Source organism: Kryptolebias marmoratus, linkage group LG11, assembly GCF_001649575.2.
Source record: "Kryptolebias marmoratus isolate JLee-2015 linkage group LG11, ASM164957v2, whole genome shotgun sequence".
Classification (NCBI taxonomy): Eukaryota; Metazoa; Chordata; class Actinopteri; order Cyprinodontiformes; family Rivulidae; genus Kryptolebias; species Kryptolebias marmoratus.
This window is the reverse complement of record NC_051440.1, coordinates 5,992,414-6,007,498: the sequence shown is the minus strand read 5'-3', so window position 1 is coordinate 6,007,498 and position 15,085 is coordinate 5,992,414. Positions and strand designations below refer to the sequence as shown.

The following is a 15,085-nucleotide window of genomic DNA, read 5'->3' as shown; positions in this document are numbered from 1 at the left end:
CCTAGACCAGGGGTAGGCAACCCTAGTCCTGGAGAGCCACTATCCTGCATGTTTTCTTTGTTTCTCTGCTCCAGCACACCTGATTCAGAGGTTAAATCACCTCTTCATGTTCTGCAGAAGCCTGTTAATGACACTGATACAAATCAGGTGTGTTGGAGCAGAGGAACAAGTAAAACATGCAGGATAGTGGCTTTCCAGGACCAGGGTTGCCTACCCCTGCCCTTGACAATGTGCCAACTGGAGTAGTCATGTGTTTCAGTAACATAAACAGGTGAACAAGCTTCAGAGCAAATGGAAAATTAGCATTAGTAAATATTGATCAGTAAATGGGCAACAAAAGGCTCTGGTTGTTATAAGCTCACTTATTTAGTTTTAGAGGTTTTGTCAGTTCAGCAGACATTAAACCTCTTATTAGGACTATATTATTTGTCAAAGCTCAATAATCCCCACTGAGCTCCTGCTGAATATTTCATTCTCCGAGCGGCGATAAAGTGTCCGGTGCCGTTCACACGGTCTGCTCCTCGTCTTCGATGCGAAGAGTGAAAATTCCAGGTCACCTGCCACAGCTCTCGACAGAACATGTGCCTTGATGGCAACGTGCCGAAACACGAGAGACGCTTTGTGTTTCAGCCCAGCTTCTAGTGTTCGAGCCTGTGTGCCGCTGCACGGAGCTCAAGGAGGGGAGACGGAGGGACGGTTTGTCCTGAAAACTAAGACGGTCGGCGTTCACCTGAGATTCAGCGCGGGTTTCAGGTGCTTTTCTCAGCTGCTGCTGTGCAACTGATCACAACAGACCAGTAAATGAGGAGGTCGGCTGCTTTTGAGTCGTGCCGCAGATTCTCTGGATGAGCTTTTCAACAATATTTAAATATTTACCTGTAAATGACAGGAGGGCTGCTTGATGTCAACATTTAACCTTTGACTTCTCTGAACTGAAACAGGTGTTTTTGGGGTATTTGGAATCATCTATTGCGTATTTTTTATATAATTTCCAGGCTTTGCCAACAAAAAACAAAAAAACATAACCACAGCATAATGCTACCACCACCATGCTTCAGTGTGGAAATGATGCTCTCTGGAAAATGCAGGGTTAAAATTCACTTGAAATCTCGCCTAACTGAAGCATTTTTTCCCTCAAAATGTTTTTAAGAGTTAAATTGTTTTAACAACATTTGTACCACAAAGCTTTCTTTATTTTCTGTAAGCAGATTTCTTGGTGCTTTGGATGGTGTTCAGAGCTTTGGACGCCACATGTATTTTATATCTTTCAGCAGCTCGACCCGCGGTTCTCCTTTTTTTTGTGAAGCTGAGGTCCTAAAACACGTTTTCCCTCTGTTCTCTTGGCAGTGGTTTGTTTTCTTATTTTCAGATTCGCTGGGCAGCAGAGTGGAGGAGTCTGTGGCTGCTGACTGTTGCAACAAGGTTTGAAGGCTCAGATAATTTAAGAAGCTTTGGCTCGTCCATACAAAGAACAAGCTCCCAGTCTGAAGGTCTGAAGAGCCAAGGCCTCAGATCCATAAAGTGCCGATGGAGTGTCTCTTCCTGTTTTCTCCTACTGAGGTCTGCACAAATATAAACAAATCTTGCTCATATTGTCAGTTCATTTATTTGTTCACTTTGGTATGTATAAAAGCAAAAGTTCTAAACATATGTTTTTTGTGTTTATTTGGATGTACATATTTTGCTGATAGGCATTACTGTACCAAATTTACCTCAGCAGCACACAGTCTGAATGCCTAAATCTGCCTGATGAATGGCCTAACACCTTTAAAATTTAATCAGTAAATCCGTTCAAAGCTTTTCTCGCCCCGATTGTTTGGGACGGTACATTCTCTCATGACGTGCACAGAGGAAGAGATTCCTGGAACAGAGCCTTATCCGTTGCTGCTTTGTGAATTAAGGAACTAACAGACAACGAAATAATCTTATTCTCCACTTCCTTACAGGAGTGGAGTGATTTCCTCAGCGCAGCAGAGGGTTACATCACAGTGCTGTTCCACGAAGGCAGGCAGGTGGTTTGATGACCCCCCCCCTCGCTCACTCAGACGGGCAGGACCTCCAACACTAGTGCTGTGATGTCTGTGATGTGTGTGCCAGGATCAAGTAGCCCGGCTGCTATCTTGTTACTAATCCAATAACTTGTTTGGTGCTGGGGCTCTTTTCCATTCTGCCTTACATAACTGGGTCTGTGTTCAGAGTCCCACTGAGAGCCTGAGCCAAGCCGAACGCTGCCAAGGAGATTACAGGGAGGAGAACAGGACCTTTTGGTAATTTTCAGGGGCTAAAGATGATCTTTATGTTTTTTTAAATCTCTCTTCTCGCCTTTGTGTGCGTTTTGTCAGTGGTGTCGGGGTCAAAGCCCTCCACAGCGAGGGTTCTAGAGGGTCCCTTTTCTGTTTTAGAGCCTTGATCTCAGCCGACGACGACAAGGATTCCTTTAGAAAGGATCAGGAGTTACAGCCGCACTTCATTTGATCAGAAACATTAACGTTTACAGGCCTGATTTAGCAACACAAGCCTCTCTTCCTTAATCTGGTTTCGGTTCCGCTGTTTTCCAATGTTCACCAAAGATTGTTTGGGAACAAAGACCTTCGTGTATTTTAGTTCATCTGTAAGAGCTTCTTTGTTACTTATTTACATTATGGATCTAATTTGCAGGGCTTTCCAATACATCGCACTGCTAGTAGTTACAGGAGGAAGAGATGACATAAGACTAACTAGGAGGATACCTCCGCCAAAGCCATAGCGGTAATTAAAATAGTGTGATCTGGATCATAATTTGGATGACCAGATTTTTTTTGTGACAACTCCAGCATTTCCTAAAAAATTAATCCAAATCTGCTCATTAGTTTTTATTTAAAATTGCTAACAGACAAACAAACACAACAGAAAACAGAACTTCCTTGGCGGAGGAAACCAAAGGATCACCTGCTGGAGCGTAGAGAAGGCTTTAACAATGGAGTCACCTGTGACCTTGACCTTTGACCCTGTGACCTTGACATCAACAGGCATCATCTTTGACCCATGAGGTGTCCAGCTGTGCAGTTTGACATTCCTACGTTACACGGTTGCAGAGTTAGAGCGCTAGGTCAACTGTGATCTTGACCTTTGACCTTGGCATTTTACCGGATCACCACTAAGATTTAATCACTTGTTCCTTGGACCACGTTTGACGTGTCAGACGGCGAGTGCCAGTTAGACGGTGGGAGATTGAACCATTTCAACCCCACACTATCTGTCTTTGATATTTACTGCCTTGTTGGCATTCCTGTTTGGCTCTTGATACGTTACACTTCCGAGTGATCACGGAAAATGCTGAAGAAACCTAGTAATTTTTTCAATCTTTTATAATTAATTTTGAATTAGTGCATTTTCTTTTTAAATGAGAGACTCTGAAAGTAAGAACTTTATATGACTTTCTTTTGATTTATGTAAGCTTCAAAACCCTTCTCATTTCACCTTTAAAGTCTTATTAGCTGCATTTAGTTTGGATTTTATGACAAGTCTTAGTACTCCTTACTCAGTTTCTCTTTCATCATTGAATGTTAAATACCTTCTTTTTGCTGACATCCAAGTTATTATTGTTATTATTATTAGTAGTAGTTGTAGTAGTAGTAGTAGTAGTAGTAGGCATCTTTATTTGGCCTTTTATTGACATGTTTTAACTCTTAGTTGGCCTGTTTGGTACTCTCAGTTAGCTTCCTGGTACCATTAGTTTAATCTATCTTAGCTTGTATCATTTTAATCTTAGTATGACTTGTTTTAGATAAGTTTAGTTAAGCTTTTTATATCTTAGTTTCCTAGCTTGGTTTTCCATCTGTTTACTTACTTTTGCTCATTTCCTTTTGGCACCTTTAGTTAGCCTTTCATTGAAATGTGTTAACTCTTAATTAGCCTTCTGGTACCATTAGTTTAGTTTATCCTAGCTTGTATCATCTGTGATCTGTTCAGCTAAGGTTCTCAAATCCTAGTTTAATTTATGTTAGCTTATTATCAGTTTAATATATCTTAGTTTGGTTTTCCTCAGTTTATTTTAGTATGACTTGTTTTAGATAAGTTTAGTTTAAGTTTTTATATCCTCTGTTTATTTTACTTCTGCTCGTTTATTGTATGTTTTTATGTTGTAAAGCACTTTGAACTGTCTTGTTGCTGAAAAGTGCTATATAAATAAATTTGACTTGACTAGTTGAGGTAGTATTAGTATTATTATAAAAGTATTAACAAGTGTCAGTACTGAAGACACAGCCTGAACCTTTCAGTTTGGTTTCTTCTGTTGACTTTCCAGGAGAAAAAAATGGCAGAGGGGATTACCCATGATGCTTTGCTGCAGGTATAAAAGCTGCCGCTGTAGCCGAGCAGCTCAGTTGCTGTCCCGCTGACGGACAACGGGAAGAGTTTGTCTCAGATAAAACTAAGGAAATTAGACGCTGAGCGCCATCAGTTTTTGTCTCAGTTCACGGATGGTGAACATATCTGCGGACATCTTGTTAAACGGGCAGAGTTTTGGTTGTTAAAAGGACCGAAGGACCGTGTTTTCCTCGAAGCTATCATGCTGAACACAGAGGAGAGGTAGGAGGACGGCTGTCTGTCTGTGTTTTTTTTTTTAACGAGGAAACGCTGAAACAAAAGACTTGAACATTAGCTAGTGTTTGGGCTCAGTTCGGTGTTCGTGGGGAAACTGCGAACCTGCTCGACTCGAAAAGTCGCAGGAAACGAGAGGGAAGAGAGCTGCACAAAAAAAGCAGGAGTTTGGTGTTTTAAGTCGGACTTTAATGATTATTTATTTGAGCACCAAACAGCTAACAACAAGCTCAGTTTATCATAGTCAGCTTTATTAGCACATATAGTGTTCAGTGAACTAATTCAAGCTCCTAAAACAGCTCTTTAATCGCGTTTAGTTTCATCCCGGAACTTGCAAGTTGCATAATGATTTTTTTTTTGTCTTTTCTGAAACATGTTAAACTTTATTTCCATCAAGTTCAACTTTTTCTACTTCTAGCTTTCTTTAATTGTCATCATAACCCCTAAATTGACACATAATCAGAGATCATAAGAATGTCATTAATGTTGCTAATTTAAAATAAGCATGCATGTCTAATAAATCCACTTCCCAGACGGATTTTAGAGGAACTAATTGTATAATTTGTAATGTAATTGGTGGATTAGTTGACTAAAAATCCCTTTTGGTGTTACCATTTATTATCAGATAGTAGTAGTTGTAACATAGTGTGTGTGTATATATATAAAATATTATAATGAAGTTATAATAATAACAAACATAAAGCTGGTTTCTGCATTTTCTAAACGCTTTAGGTCAACATTTTATTATGTGATTTGAAACTTAATGAAAAAACTACATATACATTGCTGCTCAGGTACATTTCCAAGCCAATATCAGTGTAAAGTTTAAACATTTGGGGGTAATAAATCATTTTACATTGCACATCGATGCCAAACATACACTGTGGTATGAAATATTTATGGCTACTTATCCGCAGGTTAAAAAAAAAAAAAACCCTATCAGAGCCTCTGAGTCGACAGGTTGTCTCGTTTTATCAGCTGTGCTGTGTCGGTGTACTTTGATAAACATCGCACTGACCCTGAGCATCATCTTGTGACACCTGGCAGTGCAATGAAACGAAGGATCATCTTGTTCTGTACCGTGCCGTCATGTCAGTACAGGCTTGGGGTTTTGTTGCATCGCTGCTGTGAGCCCTAAAGAGGTTTGAGTCTCATATCTCAGTCTTTGAATCTGCGTCGAAACCTGTTTTTTTTTGTTATTTGTAGGTTATTGTTTGCGATAAGCCCTTGACGGGTAAGTTTTGTTTCTTTCGGCAGCTTCAGGTGTGTCCTGTTTGAGTTTCTCACCTGTCCCCCAGTGAGAGGAGGGAGTCCGTTGATGCTGCGAGCCGGATCGGGGACTACACGAGCCCCGCCGCTGGGACCCTATCAGCTGAAGGCAGCCGCTGGCCTCCACCAGCCCGGTTACATAACCCCCGTTCTGTCTGCTGGTTCACCTCCCAAGCATCACTGGCATCTGTGTGCGTGTGTGTGTGTACTCAGAAAGCATAAATCATCCGTCCTGAGCTGCCCGAGTGCAGCCGAGCGCCTCTTGAACCGACGGACAGATGGAGCTCCTCAGTGGTTGCTCGGAGACTCCGGATCGAATTTTCCGTGACGAAACAAACTGCGCGACACGTCGAGTTATCAGCCAGAGCTGTTTCAGTTTAACCTTTTTGAAATAATCGTAGCTCAACGTAATTTAACCCAGTTGGACAGAGATTGACCTCTACAGTCTCTCCATAACGGTCATCCCCGTGTCGCCTTTTAGGCTGTGGGATAAACGATCAAAGCTGCGTGACTCCTCACAAATGCTACTTTTTATTTATTTGTACATTTTCTTTGTTGACTTCGGTTGTATGTAAGCAGAGCTTTCCACGTAGTGTTTGTTACAATCCAAGGGCAAAAAAGGGACTTCAACTTATCTCTGGTTTTTGTTTTCTGTTAGTTTTAGTGTCGAATGATGGTTCAACATCCAACGTTTGCCTTTCTGAGGATCAGATATCAAAATGTTAGGTGAACTGTGTTATTGTTTGACTAACCGGTTGTTTTAAGCCCTTTCACTTCTGAAAAATCTGGAGTTATGTTTCTATTCCTCTCATTGCGCCACTAGGAAGAAGACTGCAAGTTGGTTTTTAGTTTTTTTTTTTTATATTTCCTCTGTGCGCAGACATCATTTTGTGCCATGATTTTGCAGTTCGCTTTGCCACGCGTATCCTGATACGACTTGTTTATTCCAAAGCCCGGTTAAAAATAACCTCCTGCAGAGCTTTCAGCTTCTGTGTGAATCGGATTCAGCTGCTGTCTGAGGGTGTGTTCTCTAAGGGGCCTCAGAAGTCGCTGGCAGCTGGCGAAAATCGCTAAATACGACCTTCATTCGGCCGCAGTTTCACCGGCTACTTTTCGTTGATTGACTAGAAGTGTTTGGTAAAGGTTTGTCTAGAAGAGGCTCCATGTTATCTCTGATCAGCATAACGATGCAAAATTTAATTTTAGTCACAATAAATGGAGGTTTTTGATTATTTCTGTCGATCCACGGGTGCAGCCACCTTTGAGCGAGCAAGTGCCATTGTTGTAACGCCACCACTGATTGGACAAGAGTTCCCATTTATCTGCAGAGGCTTCTGATTGGTCGATGTTGGGGGGCAACCATGTTGATTTCCAGGCAGTGGATGACAGATTAATGTTTAAGAAAAGAACGGGCAAAAAGAGGAAAGCTGGCCCCCTTAGTATTGTTACATTACGCTTTAAATAAAGGTTCATTTTCTTCATGTTTTGTTCTGGTTTATTTAGTAGTTTCTTTGCACATCTGGTATATTTCTCCTGTCAGCTGAGTGGATTCTACCAACCAAAGAGAAGGCAAAGACAATCAATTCATTTCAAATCTCCCGCCAATATGTTTTTATTCAAATCTATTTTACAAGATTACTCACTTCAGGTTTACCGCCTTGGGAGATAGTTCCTTGGTTAAATGAATTCTCCATCTGATTTCCTGAAAACTCTCCCAGTCCTTCCAAAAAGCCAACAATTCTCACAAACTGTCCTCTAAAGCTGCAGATTTTGGACTCTTCAAACAGCCTCCCAGCCTTGTTCCAAACGGCAGGAAAATGCATTTCTGATGTTCTAAATATCAAACTATAATAAATATCTAAATATCAGACCCAGACCCCTTTTGGTCAAACTTTGCCCAGTGGATGATCAACCCTGTACTTTTTCCAAATCACCTCCTACTTCTGAAACTATTGAACCCCCTGTGTATTCTGCTGAAGTACAGGCGGAAGAGTTGCAGCTGAAAAGCCACATCGGACAATTTTACTCTTAAAGAGTTGTCCTCCTTCCTCATACGGTCTCACTGCTCTAACGCCAAACATACTAGTGCGTACCTGCACGGGAAGCTGCTTTCAGAGCCAGGATGTCCTTTGTTGCCTCAGTCAGCAGTTAACGGAGGAGGTGTGGTGCCTCTTTTTTTTTATTTTGTATGCCTCTACGTTGTTTGGTGTTTTGGAGCACCGTCTATGGAACACCCTCACCCACTTCAGGCCTGTTGTAACACGCGGACAGCGTGTTGGAGCTCTCCTGGTTTACAGAGATGTCACAATGCCTCCTTGTTTAAGTGGTAATAATAGATTAACTCACCAGGTGTTGTCTATCATCAATGATAATCAGCAGTCCCCCCCCAAGAAAAAAGGCAGCTGAATCATTAGTCAATTTCTGACACAACGTTGTGGCCTCATCCGGACGGTTAAATCTCGATCATACTGGTTTATCAGTTTAATTTAAATTTTTGTCAGCTGCTTCAACACGATCACCGACTGGGTCAAAAACTGTGCATTTTCCAGTTCAAAACAACAGGCTTGTTTGTGTGACCAGCCGTGAGCTGTGTGGGTCCAGGGGTCAGAGCTGGTGTGTTTTGACAGGAATTTTAGAGCTTTTCCTGTTGTTTAATTTTTTTTTTTTTTTTAGGTTTGCGATATTGTTTACAGGTGGAGTTTGAGTTTAGGCTCCACCCCCCCCATGGCTGATGCCATAATGACAGAGTTGGAGGTTGGGTTTGTGTGTCTCGGCCCTCTTGGAAGGAGCTGTCACAAAGCTTCCTGTTTTGTTTGAGCTTTCAGGGTTTGTTTTGTTTTGACTTTCAGCCAGAGCCCTGCCCCTCCTACTCGGGCCATTCATGCCTTCGAAACAATTTACCTGAATCTGTTCTCATAACATCTCGCAGCTCAGGAAGAGCTCACGGGCGGTGGAAGCGTTCCTCCTCTAAAAAGACTCTTCCCACCAGGAAGAGACGGTGACGCACTTGGCATCTCCGAGTCTCTCCGCAGTGCACGGATGATTAAATCCTTGCTGGCGTATTCGCCGTGTCAGTCATCCAGTCGGACTTAAACATGCAACCCACATTCTGTTTTTAGGCCTCACCTTCTGACTTCTCGAGCAGGGAGGCGGCTGCCAGCTCTTCAGCTGGAGTGGCTTTATGGTGGGGCGGGGGGGTTGATTGGAGTGAAATGTCAGGACGTGAGTTTTATCTTTCAAAACAAGCTGGCATTTCCATCAAGGGCAGACTCGGTCTCAGAAAGGAAAGGTGGTGGTGGGGGGGATGCAGATCTTTGTCTCATCAGCAGCTCGCTCGGTTCCAGTTTGATCCGTTTGTTTCGTAGTTTTCTGACACACTTTGAGCTTTCGTACCAATCTGCACAAACCGAATCGTAATAAATGGCCTTTTAACAACTACCTTTTCACCCTGTTGACTTCTCTGCCTCTTCGCGCAGCTGTTCGATGTGTCGTTTTTTCACTTCAGAGTATTCAAGATGCAAGTGAGTACGTTATTACTCGAACACTAGGTGCTTAAAAGTTACCACTAAGCTTGTACTACCAGAGTACACTTTTTGATTACGTCTAAAGCACTGTAAACATTGCAATATGCCTACCATGATACTCGGAACCAAACGTGAGCTGAACTCCCAACACATTCGATCCGTGTTAAATGACCAGTTTAGAACAGCAACCCGTGTCACACGGAGAACACGGCCATTTTAGGCTGCTTGGTGTGAAATAACTACAGCAGAGTTAAAGCAGGGCGACTATAGTTACAAAACCCTTCAACATGGGCTACAAGACAGTGATACAGGAATCAAAATAAGATAGTTGATGGAATAATTATCAACTACATCCTCCTAGGAAGGGAGGGGGAGTGAGCTGTGATGCGTTAGAAGCGCCTGGGAAAAGCTAAACTAGCGAATTAAAGGCAGATATTTAAAATGGGCGTTAAAGCTTCCCAGCCCCTATTCTGGACACAAGCTGATTCAAGCCCTGTCCACACAAATGAAGATTATTTGATTCACTTGCTTTCCCCTTTTAGAAATCTTCACTAAAGTAGGTCTCTAAAGTTGGTGTGTTTTGCTCCGCTCTGTTTTGCATCAGCTCATTTGTTGTCCCCACGTAGCTAAGAGCTAATTAAAGAGACGGGAGAGCGCACACGGCTGCAGCTGCAACACGAACGGGCTCGTTTTCCACAGCTCGCTCTCCGCTTGTGCAGCACGGAGTCGTTCAGGTTACCCTCCCGGTCGGCAGGGCAACGGTTGCATGCCGCCTCCCTCCCCCCCGGCGGAGAGCAGAGGTGCGTGTAGGTGACGATCCTCTTGTGGAGCGGCCAAAGAGTCGGCCTACTTGTAGCTTCACTCGGGAGATCGCGTATAAACATGGCAGGTTTCAGTGTCGGTGCAGTGCTATCACAGGGACAAGTTTCACCCAAACGATGCTAAATAATTTGCTTGGTTTAAAAGCCAAAGTTTGACAAGAAAACAGTGGCGCATTCCCAGGTTCCCATTCCATTCGCTGCCCTCCAGCACCGTCTGAAACTCCAAACTGCTGATGTGTATTCCCAAAAGCCTCACAAAGCTATTTCCAGAGGTGTTTAGAGATCATGCGCATGTTTACAGTATGTGCCTCCCACCACATGCACAAGTCATTAACAACTCTGCATGTAGTCATAAATCTTCAGCCGCATCAGTGTGGCCGGCTCGTTACAAACAGACTCCATGGGAGAGTCGCTGGACAGAGACGAGTAACTCAACCGTCTGCGGAGATATTCCGCACATATATTTGTGTCGGCTTCGTTACAGTTTCCTTCTGACCTGTGGGCTAACGGTTCAGGAAGTGCTTCAGCTATGGAGTTGCAGTCGGTCTAGCCGCTATGTAAAAGTTCTCCTTGTGTTTAAAGAAGTGAAGTGATGGAGATTAAACGGAAAGATCTTTTATTTTATATTCCAGCTGATTCGGCGGAGGAAAAAATTAACGGCCCAGCTGGAAGAGAGCTCAGAAACGCCCTGAAAGGATCGGCAGTGTTTACACAGTTAGGCATTAATAGCAGACACCGAGACCGCCTTCAAACTGGATGACGACGCCACCACATGGCCGGATTGTGGCATCTCTGTTTGAAGATTAATCAAATTTTGACCATTTTTTTGTCCGTCTTGTCCAGTCCTGTTTCAAATTCTCACCGAACAAGAAACGCGAGCGTGCGTGGGGGCCAGGACCTTAACGTGCTGCAGTCATAAGAAACCACCGCAACCTCGCTCCAGAGGCTTTTTACTTTCACACCTAAACACCATTCCTCTGCTGTACTGCTGCCATCATTGCTGTGCGGCTTTCAGTAACACGGCAGGGGCAAAATACTGAGCGTTTGGAATTAAAACGTCTTTATTTAAAATGTTAGAAAGGGTTTGTGGACTGGCCCGAGCTGATCTGAAACACTGACCGGCTTTTGTTTTTTGTCCTTGCAGTTCCTGGTTAGCGGAGTCTTTCTCGCCCAGCTCTATCCCTCGGGCTCCGGGGCCTCTGTGGTGCTCCTGATGCCCCTCACCCACAGCTGAAGATCCCGGGTGGGCGAGGGAGTGTCAGGGATCATTCTCACGGCGTGCTGATACACAAGGTAACCCGAGTACGGATGAACAAACGGAGCCACGCAGCATCTCAGGACTTTCAGGGTGCCGTGAATGTGATCAGTGTCAATGTCAGTTTTGTTTCTAAAAACAACAAGTGTCTCACAAGCTGGTTTAAAAACCAACTTTAAAAATGTAGGCAGAAGAGCACACATAAAATCCAACAGGTACAAGAAAGTGTCAGAAAAACAAGCTAAAACTAAAACATTCAAGGTGTGATGGAGCTCAAACTGAACTCAAACTAAAAGCCAGATTTAAAAAAGTAAGTTTTCAGGCTGTATAGACAATCCTGGTCCTCAAGGGTCCTTATCCTGCATGTTTTAGTTGTTCCTCTGCTTTGACACCCTTGATTTGAATGACTGAGTAATTAACAGGCTTCTGCAGACCTGCTGAGGAGCAGGGAAGCATCTAAAACATGCAGGTCTAGGGGCCCTTCAGGTCTAGGGCTGGACTCCACAGGTATGGACTCTGCAGTACGAATATCTAGGATCAGGTTGTTTCAGAGTCTGGAGGCTGCCGCTGCAAAAGCCCGATCCCCTTTGGGCTTTAATTTTAACAGTGAGGGTAAATGAGTAAACATGCAAAGGTGAGGTTGATTACTTTTTAATGAAGAGATAAAAGCTTTCCGTAGGCAGAAGTTTTGAATTGAGAAAGCCGGGGATTTATGGATGAAATTAACAGGGATACTGTTAACTTTAAGCTCAAATTGGAGGCTGCTCTGGATCCGTAGGCGTCACCAGTCTGAGATTGTCATCCGTTAGACGACGGGACAGGCGTCAGGCACTGTGTGCTGACCCTCCCCAGCAGGCTTTAAGGGGCTGAAAGAGTCTGGGCCCAGGTGAGATTTAAAAAAAAAAAAAAGGATTTTTCTAAAGTGCAAACTCTTCAGAGCTCCGTTATTTTATCTTCTTAAAAAGCCTAATGGTTCCGAAGGCTGAAACGATGAATAAAGAGGTGGCGCATGTTGTTCTCATCTGCTGTGAGCACTTTCGGAAGTAAATTGTTCTGAGTGCTTCATCCTTCAGGGACTTTTCTGCCTCGGTGCACATTAAACACAGACGCACACGTCACTAATGAGTTCTGTCCTTATTCTTATTTAATTCTAAAAATTAAACAACAAAAAAAAAACCAACATAATCCTGCTCCTCATCTGCACATTTAATGCATGAGTTCTTTCACTCTCCTGATTCCCTCTGGGCCTGCTGTGTGTGTGTGTGTGTGTGTGTGTGTCGTAGCCCGAACATGTGACTGGGCCGACCGTTCTGGGGAGGATTAGAGATTTTCGGATCAGACAGATCAGTCATAACTGTCATGAACATCCCCGTCTGTCCCCGGTGCGCGTGCAGCTCCTTCCTGGTACAGACGGTTCAGATCTGGTCTCTTGATTGCGGCTGAATCAGATCCAGGTTTCTAACAGCCTGTGTCCGCGTCAGGCAGCGCTCACTGGAAGGACCGGTTCAGCTTTTAATGTGACACTCTTATCTGTCGGCCCGTCATAAATACGTGTGCTGGATTTAGGTCAAGGACGAAAGCAGAAGTGGTTGTTTCTACCTTTTTTATGTATATCTTTTACTGTATTTAATTGTATCTGCTGCTGGCAAACATTCTGTTGCTTCATCAAAATACCACTTCTTCTTTCACTGTCTTACAATTAGAGACATTTCTCCTCTTTGTTTTGTTAAACTCCCCAGTAATGTCTGAATGTACACTACCTGACTCTAATGGAACTATTTCATAATTAATTTTGTTCTTCACTAGTATTTTGGTTATGTTTTTTAAATCTTGGGCCTGTTTATTTGTGGATCTAACCTGGTGTCAGAAGCCTGGTTGTGGTCTTTTTTTCCTGACACGTGTTCTTTTTCTCTTTCTGTTCTTCTTCTCCGTGTGAATCCAGGATGACAAACTAACAGTGACACAAGCCGCTCCGGTCGGAGGGAACCCCTCTCTCCTCCGCTTCCACTACCAGCTGAGCGAGCGCCGCTCGGCCTCCTGGGACACGGCGCTCTCCGAGGACAGCCTCTTCCTGGAGATCCCGGTCGGTTCGCTGGCAGAAGGGAGCAAAGAGGGGTAGGTTTAAAAAGGCGGTTTTTTTGTGTTTTTTTTTTTGTTGTTGTTGTTGTTGTTTTTTACCCTAACACAGGAAATGATGCATCATAGACACGCAGGGTACTTCCTGTTTTTAAAAAACGAGATTCAGTGAACTCTTTTTACTAAACCACTGTGTATCATGATGCAGACAGGCAGAGTAACCTCGCCTTCTGCAGGGTTACAGTCTGCAGCAGCTGTCTCTGCATTACGTAAAGCTGCATCACTTATATAAAAAGGAGGGGGGAAAAAAATCTGTCCTCTTATCCTCAGCTTGTTTCTGTTTCTCGGTGTCGCCCGCAGGCTCACCACCCTGCTCGAGTTTGCAGAGGAGAAGCTCAAAGTCACCTACGTCTTCCTGTGGTTCCACAAAAACAGAGAAGATCGACGTAAGAGCTGTTTTTTAAAATACTTTTTATAGAGTTTTAAAACAGTACACGGTCATTAAGGAGTTTGTTTTCTGTGTTGCATTTATGACTCAACCATAAATTTGATAAGTTGCTGTTTATTTATTGTGACAGTTTACATAACAAGCAGACTTTTCTAGATTTTATTTCAGAGACAGTTTAAAGACAGCTGCTTCACTAGATTAGTGTCGTGGCTGTCCACTCGAGAACATTTTTATAAAAGACACAAATGTTTTTTTTTATTTCCTTTTTTTGTTTCAACCTTGCATCCACATCAATTTAGGATCCCAAATTTTTTTTGAAAGCAAGTTCCAGAGTGACAAAATCTTGACATGCCGCCCTTTATTGTCATGTGGACAGCCAAAACACAACCTTTTGAAGACAATATTAAAGCCCCACCTACAACCTGACCTAACACAGTAACACGGTAACCTACAACCCAAACGCCTCAGATTTAACATTTTAACAGTGACTACAGAACCTAGCTGCAGAACTACATAGAACCTTGTAATAAGACGCCGCACACTTGACTCACTGCGGAGGAAGCTAGACGGGATGAGGGAGAAAACCTCTGGGTTTGGTTCGTGCCCAGCGTCACGCCTTGTTTCACGTCTCTGGTGTATCTTTGTGGCAGCGTTACAGTGCCACTTACACACCCTGCAGCGTTTTCTGTTTCCGTGTGGACAAAACCATTTCCAGAAACAGTGCTGTGTTCACACAGATAGTTTTAAATAAAGAAATAAAAAGATCATTTCGTGGCGGAGAATCTGACCCTGGAGAGAAATTCTCTGAAAATGTCTGTTTTCTTAAATATTTAATCTGAGCTGTGAGTTGATTCCTGTTGATTCTGACCTCAGCTGGAGGTTTTTTCCTGTCGTCTCTGTCAAGCTACTCACCTGTCCCCCCCTCCCTCTCCTCTCTTGTGTCTCCCCCCTCCCCCCCAGTGGCCATCATCAGGACGTTCCACTACATGGGCTTCGAGATGGTCAAGCCGGGTCACCCCATGGTACCAGCCCGGCCCGATCTGGCCTTCATGGTTTACTCTCTGGACAACAGCAGCTCAGATGAAGAGTGACTGCCACAGTCTCCTGACAC

At 43.5% G+C, this 15,085-nt stretch overlaps 1 protein-coding gene across 1 annotated transcript; it reads left to right on the top strand.

Annotated features, from left to right (window-relative positions):
- Positions 1–4,371: 4,371 nt before the first annotated feature.
- On the top strand, positions 4,372–15,079 carry oaz2a (ornithine decarboxylase antizyme 2a). The gene is given in 6 exon segments (XM_017437004.3): positions 4,372–4,569; positions 11,340–11,406; positions 11,408–11,488; positions 13,393–13,565; positions 13,887–13,972; positions 14,935–15,079. Coding segments are annotated over 6 exon segments (558 nt in total). The 5' UTR covers positions 4,372–4,549; the 3' UTR covers positions 15,066–15,079.
- Positions 15,080–15,085: the final 6 nt, after the last annotated feature.